This window comes from Cervus canadensis, chromosome 3 (genome assembly GCF_019320065.1).
Source record: "Cervus canadensis isolate Bull #8, Minnesota chromosome 3, ASM1932006v1, whole genome shotgun sequence".
NCBI lineage: Eukaryota > Metazoa > Chordata > Mammalia > Artiodactyla > Cervidae > Cervus > Cervus canadensis.
The window spans coordinates 43,933,452-43,947,281 of record NC_057388.1 but is presented as its reverse complement, the minus strand read 5'-3'; the positions used below and the strand labels follow the sequence as shown (position 1 = coordinate 43,947,281).

At 39.7% G+C, this 13,830-nt stretch overlaps 1 protein-coding gene across 2 annotated transcripts in view; it reads right to left on the bottom strand.

The window, feature by feature from the left end:
• Positions 1-13,830, bottom strand: part of RINT1 (RAD50 interactor 1) — a 25,006-nt gene extending 11,176 nt beyond the window's left edge. The window contains exons 1-7 of one of the 2 annotated variants that reach the window (XM_043463015.1): positions 13,638-13,830; positions 13,153-13,195; positions 5,955-6,139; positions 4,633-4,874; positions 2,233-2,406; positions 1,985-2,134; positions 1,286-1,442 (exon numbers count right to left, since the gene is read on the bottom strand). In XM_043463015.1, coding sequence (XP_043318950.1) covers positions 1,286-1,442; positions 1,985-2,134; positions 2,233-2,406; positions 4,633-4,874; positions 5,955-6,139; positions 13,153-13,195; positions 13,638-13,679 — 993 coding nt within the window. In that variant the 5' untranslated portion in view covers positions 13,680-13,830. Of the gene's footprint in view, positions 1-1,285; positions 1,448-1,984; positions 2,135-2,232; positions 2,407-4,632; positions 4,875-5,954; positions 6,140-13,152; positions 13,196-13,637 lie in introns of those variants that run through there. The other variant, XM_043463016.1, reaches the window with a different exon arrangement.

Here is a 13,830-nt window from a genome sequence, read left to right as displayed (position 1 = left end):
CTAGATGCTGGGAATACAGAAATGAAAAAGGGGCAGTTAATCCCAGGGCCTGCATAGTTCAGGCTTCCTGTCAGAGTACTAGAACCACTGGAGCTACAATTTAAAAAGCAACCAACAGAACTAACAATTTTCTTACCTCAAATCATTACTGCCTCTCTACAGTTTAGATTTCTTTTGTGTCACCACTTACTAATTGGTTCTACCCTTCTTTCCACCAACACCCCATCCAAGAGAGGCAGACCCATGAAGTACAAAAGAACAAGCTGAATTTGAGAACCAGAAATGCATTGTCATTCCACTCTTCCCTACATAGATATAACTGCCTATCCCTTGATTCCTTTACAATTCTATAAAGCCTATAAACTCATTTATATGTGACATGTACAATGCCTGGTATAATCTGGCATTTAAAATCATTTAATTCAAAACAATTACTGTAGGACCCCTATGCTACTATGCTACCACATCACATGTAGGAAGACTTCAAGGATAAACAGTATCCACCCCCTAGCAACTCCCAAGGTTATAATTCTCAACACAGTCAATCAAATTTCATTGAGAACAGTTGTCTGTGATTTTCAGAGCAGATTAAATAAAAAGTCTCAACAGGATGTCCAATACACATGGGTGTGGTCCCTCAACTAAAATGCTGGTGATAATTTCCTCAAAGTCATTCCTGTCACTTATCCCCATACCCTCTCTTGCATAGCTACATATCATTTCATATTTTTAAAATTATTATTCTTATTTATTTTTATTTTTTGGCCATGCTACATGGCACATGGGATCTTTGTTCCCTGACCAAAGATCAAACCCACGCCCCCGATGGTGGAAGCACAGAGTCTTAACCACTGGACCACCAGGGAAGTCCCACTACAAATCACTTCCATTCAAAAGCACTTCCATTCAAAAGCTAACGCTCTACTATCTTTTGACTCTCACTACTCTTTGTGATGTATTTATAAACCCGAGGGAGCAGTGTGCACAGTGGAACACATGTGGATCCAGCTGTAAAAAAGTGCCACAGCAAATGCTACAGCACACCCCAGAGGAAACTTGAGGAGGTGGTTGGATAGCGTGTCAGTGAGTGCACTGATTCTTAACAACATATCAACACAAGTCCCAAGTTATATCTGTAAAGGGCAGTGACAAAACTGGAATTTAGCTCTTTAGAGAAAAAACAGAAATGTGGATAGAATCAGAATTTAACTTAAGCTAGCAAAAGTACAGAAATCCTTAGTATTTGCTATTAATTAAAACCAGGGCAAGAAGCAGCAAAGCACACCTTGCTTATAACATTAGTCTGGCGGTTCCCTCTGAAGTGATACCTGAACCTCTTCTGAAGGGGAGTCAGCATAATCTGGATGGGCAGGATGACAGAAGGGGATGCAGGAAGAGAGTATTTTTCTGGAAGCTGTTTTGGCTCAGTAAATAATTCATCTCTGACATAGTCAAGTCAAGGAAAAAGAAAAGCATATATGTATAGATATAGGTATGTATACACAGTACATTTTTCCAACAGATATATATGATACTAAATAAAATTAGATAATATGTAATCTCACTTTAAATTACATATGACTTAAGTAAAAAGTCCATGAGAAATATTATTAGAATTACTCTTTCCTAAGATAAAGGATAATAAGTAAGGAAACACATTCAAATAATCATTTTATTAAATTAACACTAAGTTACTATGGCTTCCTTCCAATTTCGCCCAGTTTTTTTATTGTCCCAAGAGACCTATATGTGATGCAAACTTGGGTCAATCATGTACTTCAGAACTCCTCACAGCCCTTCCACCCACATGAAGTTTGTTTGGAGGGAGAACAGCACCCCCCACTACATAAGCATACACAGGTAAGTCCAAACCTAGTACTCCTCCCATTTCGCTTCTTGGCCGCTTTCAGAAAGCTTTCCTTTCTGGTCCAAATCCACTCTAGAAAAAAGAAATTTTAGTAAGTTTTAACCCCCCAAAAGATACGAGGTTTGTAGTTTCAGAAGCTGACAGAACAGTGTCTCCAGGTTACTGTATATCTCAGGGGCACTGGCTGGTCGACTTATGCCAACAGTTTGAGACTGAGGGGGCGTGATGAATGGCCAGTGAAGCTGTGCTAAAATTTCCTCAAAATCACTGTAACAGAAAAGTGAGAGAAGTATTGCCATAAAACACAATGAACATCAAATAGCCATCTGAAAGCAATTACCATGAAATATGGATAAATTCCTTGCCTTGTAAGCTTGTCTTTGAGAATTTTATGCCAGAATTTAACTGTGGCTCTCATGAAACCAAGAAGATGAGTACAGGACGATTCCTGAAGCTTGATGTCAAGTTCTGCCATAGACACCAGAGTAGAGGCTGCCTCTGGGACATTATTGGTCATCAGATATTGCTGAATGTTATCACTACAAGACAAGGCATAACAAAGTTGAAAGACACTTTGTTCAGAATAATTCAAAATGTGGAAAACTGCTTCTTCCTCCTGCTTTACATAAAGCTACAACCAAAAGAAGGAAGCACCAACTTAAAGTGTTTTTTTTTTTTTTAACTTGATAACCCAGGCTTTAGGAGCCTGGAATCCTCAGCAACCTCCTAAGAGCAGTGGGCTGTGTTCAGGACATCTCCCTCCACCTTTGCCTGCCCACCTCTCCCAATAGGACAGACTTTTCCTTTGTCACATTCCATCAGGCACCCCTCATTTCTAAGAAATCTGTCTTTTACAGAATCTTAAACCAAGGGGAGAATGTGGGTGGCATCTGGTAAGTCAAATATGCTAGTCTTCAATCTATATCTACTTTTGCCCAGCTGAACTTGACTATAGGGAACTTAAGGAGGTGGCACCTCAGAGTTGAGTGCTTTCCAGTTACTGGCAAACCGCACATAAAATTTAAGGCAAGCTCTATAGCGAGGGTAGCAAAGTCAAATGCCTTGAAAAGCCTGACAGGCAAAGTAAATTAAGAAAAGCAAAGTGGGGCCAAGTTAAAAGCACAAACCCCACCCTAAGGCTCTAGCCTAGGGCTGTCACACTGGAATGTAGGTCTAATGTGGCCAAATCTTAAACATTTTTAGGAGAATCAGAAACCAAGATTTCCATGTAAAATCAAATTATTAGTCAAATTCTTTAAAACAAGTCAAATACAACATGTCTTCAGGACTAATACAGCATGTGACTACCATTTTGCACACTGGCTCAAAGAGCATTTGAAAATGAAATGCTTCTTTTGATAAAAATCACATTCTGTATCTTAAGCCAGAATAAGGAACAAAATTTAACCTTTTCAATAATTAATCTCTGTTCAGAGGTCATCAGGAAATTGGAATTAAGTGCTCTCTCTCTAGGCAGCCTGTGTGCCTTCTACCAAGGCTTGGCTGAGGAGCTGGAAGGTGACTATGAGCTGGGTTCCTGCAGCGCGTCAGTTCCGCGCCTGGGTGGGCACAGCGCCCTCTGTGGGAACAGGCATGTGCCACCGTCACCCTGCCCAGCTCCACTAGGCGCGAGTCCTTTCCCCTGTCCTTCCTCCACACCTTTGTTTTCCACTGGCACTGCTTCAGGCAGTAGCTCACATTTGTACTGTTCTATGTTTTTGACAGTGCTTTGGCCTTCCCCTACTCTCATTCTCTCATTTTTCTTTCTTTCCCTTTTCTAATCATTCTTATTAAGTTTTCTAACAGATTGTCTTTTATAGCTAGTTTCAGAATTGAAATTATGAAACCAAAACATCTGCCAATGTAAGCAGAAATGTTAATTCAGCTTGTTTGAAAGGCAATACCAGACATAATCAATCAATGATATGTATTCAATTCAAAAAGAAGTACAATAGACCACTGAACAACATGGGTTTGAACTGTAGGAGTCTGCTTATAGAAGTAGAAGTCTGGGCTTCCCTTGTGGCTTAGCTAGTAAAGAATCCGCCTGCAATGAGGGAGACCTGGGTTTGATCCCTGGGTTGGGAAGATCCCCTGGAAAAGGGAAAGGCTACCCACTCCATTTGGCCTAGAGAATTCCATGGACTGTATAGTTCATGGGGTCGCAAAGAGTCACACACAACTGAGCCACTTTCACTTTCACTTTCAGTCTGCTTATAAGATGTACACAGACTTGCCATTGGAGGAGTTCTGGTGCTCCTAACCTCTGCTTTGTTCAAGGGTCTACTGTCTTTTTTTTTTCCTCCCTATTCAAAAGTAGGAGGGCTTGTTATTCATCTAATAACATACTATGTAGCTCTTCTTAGGTGATAGTCACTAAAAAAAAAATCAAATCATAGATAAAGCAATCCTTTTTATTAAGTGACCACCTCTAAAAGGTAAAAAAGAGGAATATTACCACTCTGATGAATTGTTTTATTAATATGGCATTATAATTTTCATCGTGTGTGCACAGTACAACTATGGGACTTGAATTTGTTACTTGCATTCCTTTCTTTTAAATGCAAATTAAGCTCCCTGAAAAGTTTATGTTCATTCACAATAAAGGAAAAGAATCATTATCATAATGCTATTTTCATAACAACTGGTAAAATCACATTATTATAATCTTTAATTAACTCAATTATTTAATGGCATCCATGTACTCTCTAAGACAGGGCCTCAAAGGAAAATAATAATTATGAGAACAAAGAGGCTTATTTTACCTTAGTTCTTCAATTTGTGAAATCCATTTAAGGTAAGCAAGATGCCGTTCAATCTCTTCAATTTGGTTAATCATGGCTCCAAGATCTTCCACCCAGGGCTGTGCAGTCAGCAAATGGCTGTTAATGGAACTGAAGAGATGGGTTTCTTGCTCCAGAAATTGATTAAGGAATTGCTTTGATTCTTCTGCATTTTTTAAGGCACTGTGAATTCTTTTAGGGATTTCTGATGAAACTGTAAGTACCTGACCATACCAAAAAAAAACAGCAACAATCAGGTAAGATTCTCAAAACCTTATTAGTTGCCTTCAAAATGCATGTTTGTTCTAAATAGAAATAAAAATTGTCATTTAAAAGCTTCAAAAGAAAGGTTGGATTTCTGCATCCTATACTACCCAAGCCTCAGCATGAAATGCTAATGTGGAGGTGTGTAGGGAGGGCCCTGGTAAACAGTATATATCTTTAGGTCTACTATCACAAAGCACTTTCAGAGGGTCCAGTGAGAGAACATTTACCTGCTTTACCCACTAAAGATTTTCCTTCAAAAACAAATGAGACTGTGATTATAAAAGTCTGGGGTTTCTGTATTTTGCAAAAGTTCCCCAGGTGATTCTGATTCAAGGCCAGGTTAAGAACGAACCACTGACTTGCTTGGTAAGATGAATAAACATGGTTATCATATTAAACTGTACTTGCATGGCTCATGCACAGACCTTTGCAGGCTTGGTGGAAATTTCTAGGAAAGTTTGGAAGGCAAGGGCATTTCAGGCAAAAGAAACAGCTCAGTCAAGATCAAAGAACAGCAAAACGGGGAGAAGGGCACAGAATCCAGTTCAAAGAAATGCAGAGAGATGAGCCAAAAGAGGTAGGGGGCATCTTGAGCATTACAAGAATGCCTGGCTTTTTCCAATAAGCAATGGGACGCCATGACGAGTTTTTAATAAAGGAATAATTCAGTAGGATTTATGATTTAATATGATAACCATGTTTATTTTCATATTATTTACGATAAAAACTGGGAATAGCAAAGAGATAAACCAATAAGGGCTTGATTAAATAAATCATGGACAGTCATATTTGAATACCATAAAACCATTAAAAGAGATCTATATGTATTGATACATTAGTTGTATTTACATTACAGTATAATGTGTATTGGAGAAGGAAATGGCAACCCACTCCAGGATTCCTGCCTGAGAAATTCCATGGGCAGAGGAGGCTGGCAGACTATATACAGTCCTTGGGGTCACAAAGATTCAGACACAACTGAGCACACAGCACATGAGTGTACTACTGATTTTGTTTCAGTGAGTTTTAATACTTGCCTGTTCTTCCAACTGCATTTTACTTTCTGTCATCTGTTCTATGAGTTTATCAAGTTTCTTTAAAGATTTAAGGTCATTTCCGACTTCCTTTTCTATAAATGCTGACACACAGGAAGGGAGATCACCATTATCTGTACCTTCACAGACTTGTTCATTTTCAACAAGAGCTGCAGTATTTATGTCACCTAAAATGAAAAGAATAGCAAGTACTGAACACCATTATTATAAAGGAAGTGCAAATGATATATAAGGCAACATGTCTACTTTTAAAAGTTAATAAAGAAACACTATATATGGCATTTTGTTTATATACAGTATTTGTATGTATGTGTGTATATATATATACACACACACTCACAAAAATACCCAAATATACTGTGTATAAATGAATATGAATATATGTATATATATACACACTATATCTTATATATTTATATATACAGTCAGCCCTCCACCCCCATGGATTCAACCAACTGCATATAAAAAAAAAATAGTCAAAAAAAAGCCAGGAAGTTCCAAAAATCAACATAAATTTGCCATGCTCCAATAATTATTTACATAGCATTGACACTGTATTAATATGTACACTATTATTATTAGCATTAGGTATTATAAGTAACCTAGAGATGATTTAAGCATACAGAGGATATGTGTAGGCTATATGCAGATACTGTGCCATTTTATATAAAGGACTAGAGCATCCAGGGATTTAATATATGCAAGAGTTCTGAAAGCAATGCCTCATGGATACCAAATGATGACTTCATATGGATATACATATATACATATATATATATATATATATATATGTTGTTGTTTAGTTGCTAACTCATGTCCAACTCTTTGTGACCCTATGTACTGCAGCACATCAGGCTTCCCTGTCCCCCACTATCTCTGCTCAAATTCATATCCATTGGGTTTGTGATGCTATCCAACCATCTTATCCTATGTCGCCCTCTTCCCTGCCTGCCTTCAATCTTTCCCAGCATCAGAATCTTTTCCAATAAATCGGCTCTTCTCATCGGTGGTCAAAGTATTGGAGCTTCAGCTAATTCAGGTTTGATCTCCTTGCATTCCAAGGGACTCTCAAAGAGTCTTCTTCAGCGTCACAAATATTATATATGGGTATATACATGTATATAAATATACACATAGACAAATACCCAAATGAATATCTATAAAGCAATTTATTGATCAAGTATACTACAAAATGCTTAAGAGATGAGGCAATTCAGAGTGAAGGAAAAATTACTAAATTCTGTCCTAGTAACCAGAGGTTTCAATAGATGTTGGCATGACAATGCAGTTACAAACACATTAAACGTTTCCAGACAACTGTAACTTAAGAATCTATTTTATTACTGGAGAGGAAAGGTCAAATCTGATTCTACTGATGCAGCTTCTATTAAATTAGTAATATATTTTCAAAATTTGTAAAGAGCCAGATGGTATAATCTAGAATAACATCAAAGGAGGACTCTGGTTTTAAAATGTTTTAAAAAAAATATATGGTATTGAAAGATCCCAAGTATATGAAAAAAATCTGAAAGGGAGACCAATGAATAAAAACTCCTCCTTATGTAAAAGAGTTTTAAAAGTTTCAAATGCAGTTGTACAAAATTGACCATTTCAGTTACAGGGAAAAAAGGAAATATGAGAGAAAACACAAATTACCAGGAAAAACTCAAAATGGCTAGCACAACCACTAAATTGTACAATCTGAAGTGAGACTGTTTCCACGGCAAAAATAATCAATGATGTCCTGTATTTCGCAAATCAGTTTTTCACTCTGCAAGACTCTATACCTTCTTCTACTATTCAGAATATTTAAAGCATAATTAAACAAGTTACCTTGAATTCTTTGTAGAATGAAGGAAAATTCAAATATTTCAGTTTTAAAATCCTAATTTTTATTTAAACAAAACACTTAACAAATTTCTAGTTAAACAATTCACTTCAAAGGTAATTATTTTCCACGGTCCTAAATTTGTGGACCAACAGCACTGCTCCTCTTTTCCAGATTATCTCTAGCTATACCTTTGTGATGGTCTACACCAGGATGGCTTTCTGAATGTGCCCTAAACCTGATAAACCCAAAGGCAGCTTCTTGGCCAAGAAGGTAGGAGCGTTCCTACCCACAGCTGATTGCCATACCCTCCTTCCTCCCACCCCTGTGTGCTAAGATAAACTGTTTCCCTTTGAAGTGTGTTTCCATGTGTAAGCTTCTCCTTTTGGTTCTTATGGTTTCCCTCTTCCTGGAGAAACTTAGGAAACCCGAAGTTTGGGTCAAACTTTATAACTGGTAACACCATCAAATCACTGTGCAGCCATTAAGTTCCCTGATACTAAACACGCTCAACTCTGAGTCCACAACTTGAATTATTCCACTTACTGGGTTTAATCACTCTAGATGTAAGTTGTACCTAGAAATTTAAAAAACAAAAATCCAAGATAATGTAAAAATTTAGAGGAAAAGACATTGAACTCCAAATGAAAATAAATACTATAAAAGAAGGTCCCAGAGAAAGAGAGAGTGGACTTCATGGAAACCAAACATTAGAATAAACCTGAAGATACCGTGCATTTCTCTACTACAGGTTTGCCTAAAGGATTTGGTCTCCTCTAAACAAACCATTTATGGTTTGTTAAAAGCTTGATTGTACTAGCACATATTTCATTACAAAGACTATGGCAATTTCTTAAAAAGCAAAACCATAAAACAAACAAGGTATGCGCATAAGAGATAAAGCTGGGGGAACAATACAGAGCCTCCTGGGGAGAACTCCTGGTTGGACTTCACCTCTGTTCTTCCTTGGAGCTAACCTTGTAGAACTGGACTCTTTACCAAAAATAAAGCATTTTTCTTTTTTTTAAGTATAGTTACTTGCTGTACAGAAAGTTACCGGTGTACAATATAGTGATTCACAATTTTTAAAGGCTACATTCCATTTATAGTTATATTGGCTATAGTCCTCGTGTTGTACAATATACCCTCATAGCCTTTAAAAAAAGTTTTATTGGAGTACAGTTGATCTACAGTGTTGTATTAGTTTCAGGTGTATAGCAAGTGAATCAGTTACACATATATATATCCCCTCTTCTTTATTTTCCCATACAGGTCATTACTGAGTATTGAGCAGAGTTCCCTGCTGTGGAGAAGGCCCTTTATTAGTTATCTGTTTTATACATAGTAGTGTGTATGTGTCAATCCAAGTCTCCCTCTTCTTCTCCCCCCCACCACCAACCCCGGGTGACCATAAATTTGTTTTTCACATATGTGACTCTACTTCTGTTTTGTAAATAAATGTATTTGTACCATTTTTTTAGATTCTACATATAAGTGATATCATAGGACATTTGTCTTTGCCTGTCTGACTTATTTCACTCAGTGCTTATTTTATACGTAATAGCTTGTACCTCTAGATACCCTACCCCTATATTGCCCGTCCACACTTCTCTCTCCTCATGGGTAACCACTAGTTTGTTCTCTATATCTGTGACTCTGCTTCTCAAAAATAAAGTTTTAAAGAAACAGCAATGAAGGGCAAGAGGTTATAATCAGCCTCATTAGAAAACAACAGTCACTTCTGACAAAATGAAAGAATATCTAAATAAAGATATGATTAAGTGTAAAATGTAACTATCAGCAATTAACGTAATATATACCAGTGTTTAACACTGTGTATATTCCCTTCCCCGAGCCCATAAAAACTTTTTTTTCTCCTTCATTCTATTCAATTTATAAGAATTAAGTGCTTTTTCACATGCTATGAGAACCAGTAGCCCACTGGTAGGTAGAAGCAAAACTAATAAAAGTCTGTGCCTCAACTTTCCAACTATAAATTCTAACATTTGCTCAGCCTACACTTAAAAGGTTGTAAATGGGACTAAATCCATGTTTGCTGACTCTTGACACAATATTCTTACATTCTTCTCCTTCAAATATGATCAGAACTGGCTGGACTGCATCAAACTTTATTACTATGGGAATCCATATACTATTATGTACGGAAGTCTCAATGCCATTCTTTTCATTTATCTTACGTAAAACATGTAAGTTTGTGTGATGTATCTGCAGAGACAGAGGCAGGGCTATGGGCAGAGGGAATGTTTTGTGAACTCTAAGCTTGCTGTAGCTTATAGAGTAAATTCTACCTTCACTTTTTATAAAAAAAAATTATACTCTTTTGATTTAACCATTTAAATGCACCATAGTACATTCTTATTCAAATAACATCCTTTAAAATGACCCACTGGTGATTTGTGGGGGTGAGGAGGGAGGTGTTAATGTCTCTCCTCGATTTTTTGTAAAGCACACTTTTAACTGAAGAGAAATTGACCAAGCCCCCAAAGGAGGGACAAAGATAAAATCTACAGCTCAGTGGCATCAACTTCCCAAGCATATGAATGGGGGAAAGGTGGAAAGGGAAGGGTTTAACTGAATGGTATGAGATACTCTCAAATCCTTTGCCTTTAGGTACAAGGAGCTGAGTTGTGGCAGCTGTGACTGCCAAGTACTATGAAGTGCTCATAGCTTTCTTTATGAAACAGACTGTAGCAACAGGCAATGTTAAGGGCCAGTCTAAGTCCTAAAGCCAATATGGTGACATGAGCACCCTTTCTGTTACCACTACTTATTCCCAGACTATTTGCCATGGTCAGAAGAACCAAAAACTCTTTCATGAAACAGCTGTTCCATGCTTCCCCCACCCTCTCCCCATAAATTTCGCTTCAAAAGCCCTTGATGATTCCTTGATTTCCAAAAGCTTGCCACACTTAGCTCATTAAAATAAAATGACAAATGTTCACAGCCCTGGCATGTGCCCCTGCAGGTAGTAAATGGAGATATTGACCTTTTCCCGTTTCCTTGTCCAGTTCAAGATCCAGGGACCAAGTGATCTGTTGTGCTCTTCCCAGATCAATGTTAACTGCAAATTCACTGAAGGTAAAGTACAACTAAAGATGGATTCGATAAAGGACAGAAATGGTATGGACCTAACAGAAGCAGAAGATATTAAGAAGAGGTGGCAAGAATACACAGAAGAACTGTACAAAAAAGATCTTCACGACCCAGATAATCACAATGGTGTGATCACTCACCTAGAGCCAGACATCCTGGAATGTGAAGTCAGTGGGCCTTAGAAAGCATCACTACAAAGCTAGTGGATGTGATGGATTCCAAGTGAGCTATTTCAAATCCTGAAATGATGCTTGTTAAAGTGCTACACTCAATGCAGCAAAATTGGAAAACTCAGCAGTGGACAGGATAAAAAGCAGGTGTTATTCAATCCCAAGAATGCCTAAACTACGCACATTTCAACTTCATCTACACGCTGTTAAAGTAACGCTCAAAATTCTCCAAGCCAGCTTCAGACAATAGTGTGAACGAGAACTTCAGATGTTCAGCTGGTATAAGAAAAGCAGAGGAACAGAGATCAAATGCCAATATCCGCTGGATCATCGACAAAAGCAGAGAGTTCCATAAAACATCTATTTCTGCTTTATTCACTACGCCAAGGCTTTGACTGTGTGGTCACAATAAACTGTGGAAAATTCTGAGGAGATGGGAGTACCAGACCACCTGACCTGCCTCTTGAGAAACCTGTATGCAGGTCAGGAAGCAACAGTTAGAACTGGACATGGAACAACAGACTGGTTCCGAATAGGAAAAGGAGTACGTCAAGGCTGTATATTGTCACCCTGCTTATTTAACTTATATGCAGAGTATATCATGAGAAACGCTGGGCTGGAAGAAGCACAAGCTGGAATCAAGATTGCCAGGAGAAATATCAATAACCTCAGATATGCAGATGCACCACCCTTATGGAGAGAGGAAGAGGACTAAAAGCCTCTTGATGAAAGTGAAAGAGGAGAGTTTGAAAAGTTGGCCTTAACAGCTTCAATTCAGAAAACTAAGATCATGCATCTGACCCATCACCCTCTTGGGAAATAGTGGGAGCAGTGGAAACAGGTTCAGACTGTTATTTTTTGGGGCTCCAAAATCACTGCAGATGGTGATGCAGCCATGAAATTAAAGACGCTTACTCCTTTGGAAGGAAAGTTATGACCAACCTAGATAGCATATTAAAAAGCAGACACATTACTTTGCCAACAAGGTCCGTCTGGTCAAGGCTATGGTTTTTCCAGTGGTCATGTATGGATGTGAGAGTTGGACTGTGAAGAAAGCTGATTGCCGAAAAATGGATGCTTTTAAACTGTGGTGTTGGAGAAGACTCTTGAGAGTCCCTTGGACTGCAAGGAGATCCAACCAGTCCATCCAAAAGGAGATCAGTCCTGGGTGTTCATTGGAAGACTGATGCTGAAGCTGAAACTCCAATACTTGGCCACCTCATGCGAAGAGTTGACTCACTGGAAAGACCCTGATGCTGGGACAGATTGGGGGCAGGAGGAGAAGGGGATGACAGAGGATGAGATGGCTGGATGGCATCACCGACTCGATGGGCATGAGTTTGAGTAAACTCCGGGAGTTGGTGATGGACAGGGAGGCCTGGCATGCTGCGATTCATGGGGTCGCAAAGAGTCGGACACGACAGAGCGACTGAACTGAACTGAACTGAAAGTACAACTAAACAATTATTATTTGACTCCTTTAAATGCAACTATGATGATGGTCATCTCTCCTAGATCATTAGCCGCTCCAAATTCCTCATGCTTAACAAGTTGATGCTTCATTAAAATAACAGGCAGGCCCCAATTATTTTGAACCCAGTGGAAGGGCAGCACTGGAGTGAAACCACACCAGTCCTTGCACTAGGTAGGGATCAGGAAGTGCTATTCTCCAAATTACCCCACATTTTACAATCTTGAAAGTCAAAAATATGTGCATGATGATAATTAGTATTTATTACTTTGCAAGACTGAAGGAAAACGGAGAGGAAGGCGGCAGAGGATGAGATGGTTAGATAGCATCACCGACTCAGTGGACATGAATCTGAGCAAACTCAGGGAGATAGTGAAGGACGGAGGAGCCTGGTGTGCTGCAGTCCATGGGGTTGCAAAGAGTCGGACACAACTGAGCGACTCAACAACTACGCAAGCAAGTTGTACAAAAAGGAATAAACGATACTTTATCTAAAAGATTAACAGGCTAATAAGATCCTTCTTGATGCAGACCCGAGGACCGAGTTTTGGAGAGATGGCTGGATGGAAAGTGCTAAGGTGTTTGGAATCTGCTTACTTTTCTCCTTGAGGTTCTTCTTTTGGTCATCATTTTCAGAGCACTAGAAGGAGAATAGGTAAGACAAACACATTAAGACTGACATGACAGGTAGAACTCACACAGGGCTTTCAGGGCATCCAGTGGAGGACAACTTCTCAAGCTCCTGAGAGGCCAGAGTCTGGAGGTTCCCAAAGGGCCACGTCCCTGGGGCCACCACTGTCACATCCCCAGGAGAGCTCGGGTTACCCTGCCTGGCCTCCAGGGGCACCTCTCCAGAACGATCTGGGTCCTGTCACCAGGGATCGCCAGAGCCACCGCATTGGGGCCACCTCCCCCGGGAGGTCTGCCACCTTACCAGAGCGGCAAGGGCCACCTCCCCGGGGTCACGGCAACCGCGTCCCCAGGCCGCCAACTCCACCTCACTGAGACACTCTCCCCTGGAGTTCTGTGCCACCTCACTGGGCCACCAGTGTCCCCTCCCCGGGTCACCAGGGCCACCTCACCGGAGTGACGGGTGCCTCGCTGATCTCGCCGGCCGGGAGCATCCTGCTTCCGCGCGAGTCGTCTGTTCCTTGCGCAGCCAGCGTGACCAATGGACTCTGGCTCCGGCCAGCGGTCAGAGCTGAGCCTCGGAGACCGTAGCGCCGGACGCCACGGCAACTTCCTGCACGTCTCTCTGGTTTCTTCCTTTCCTCC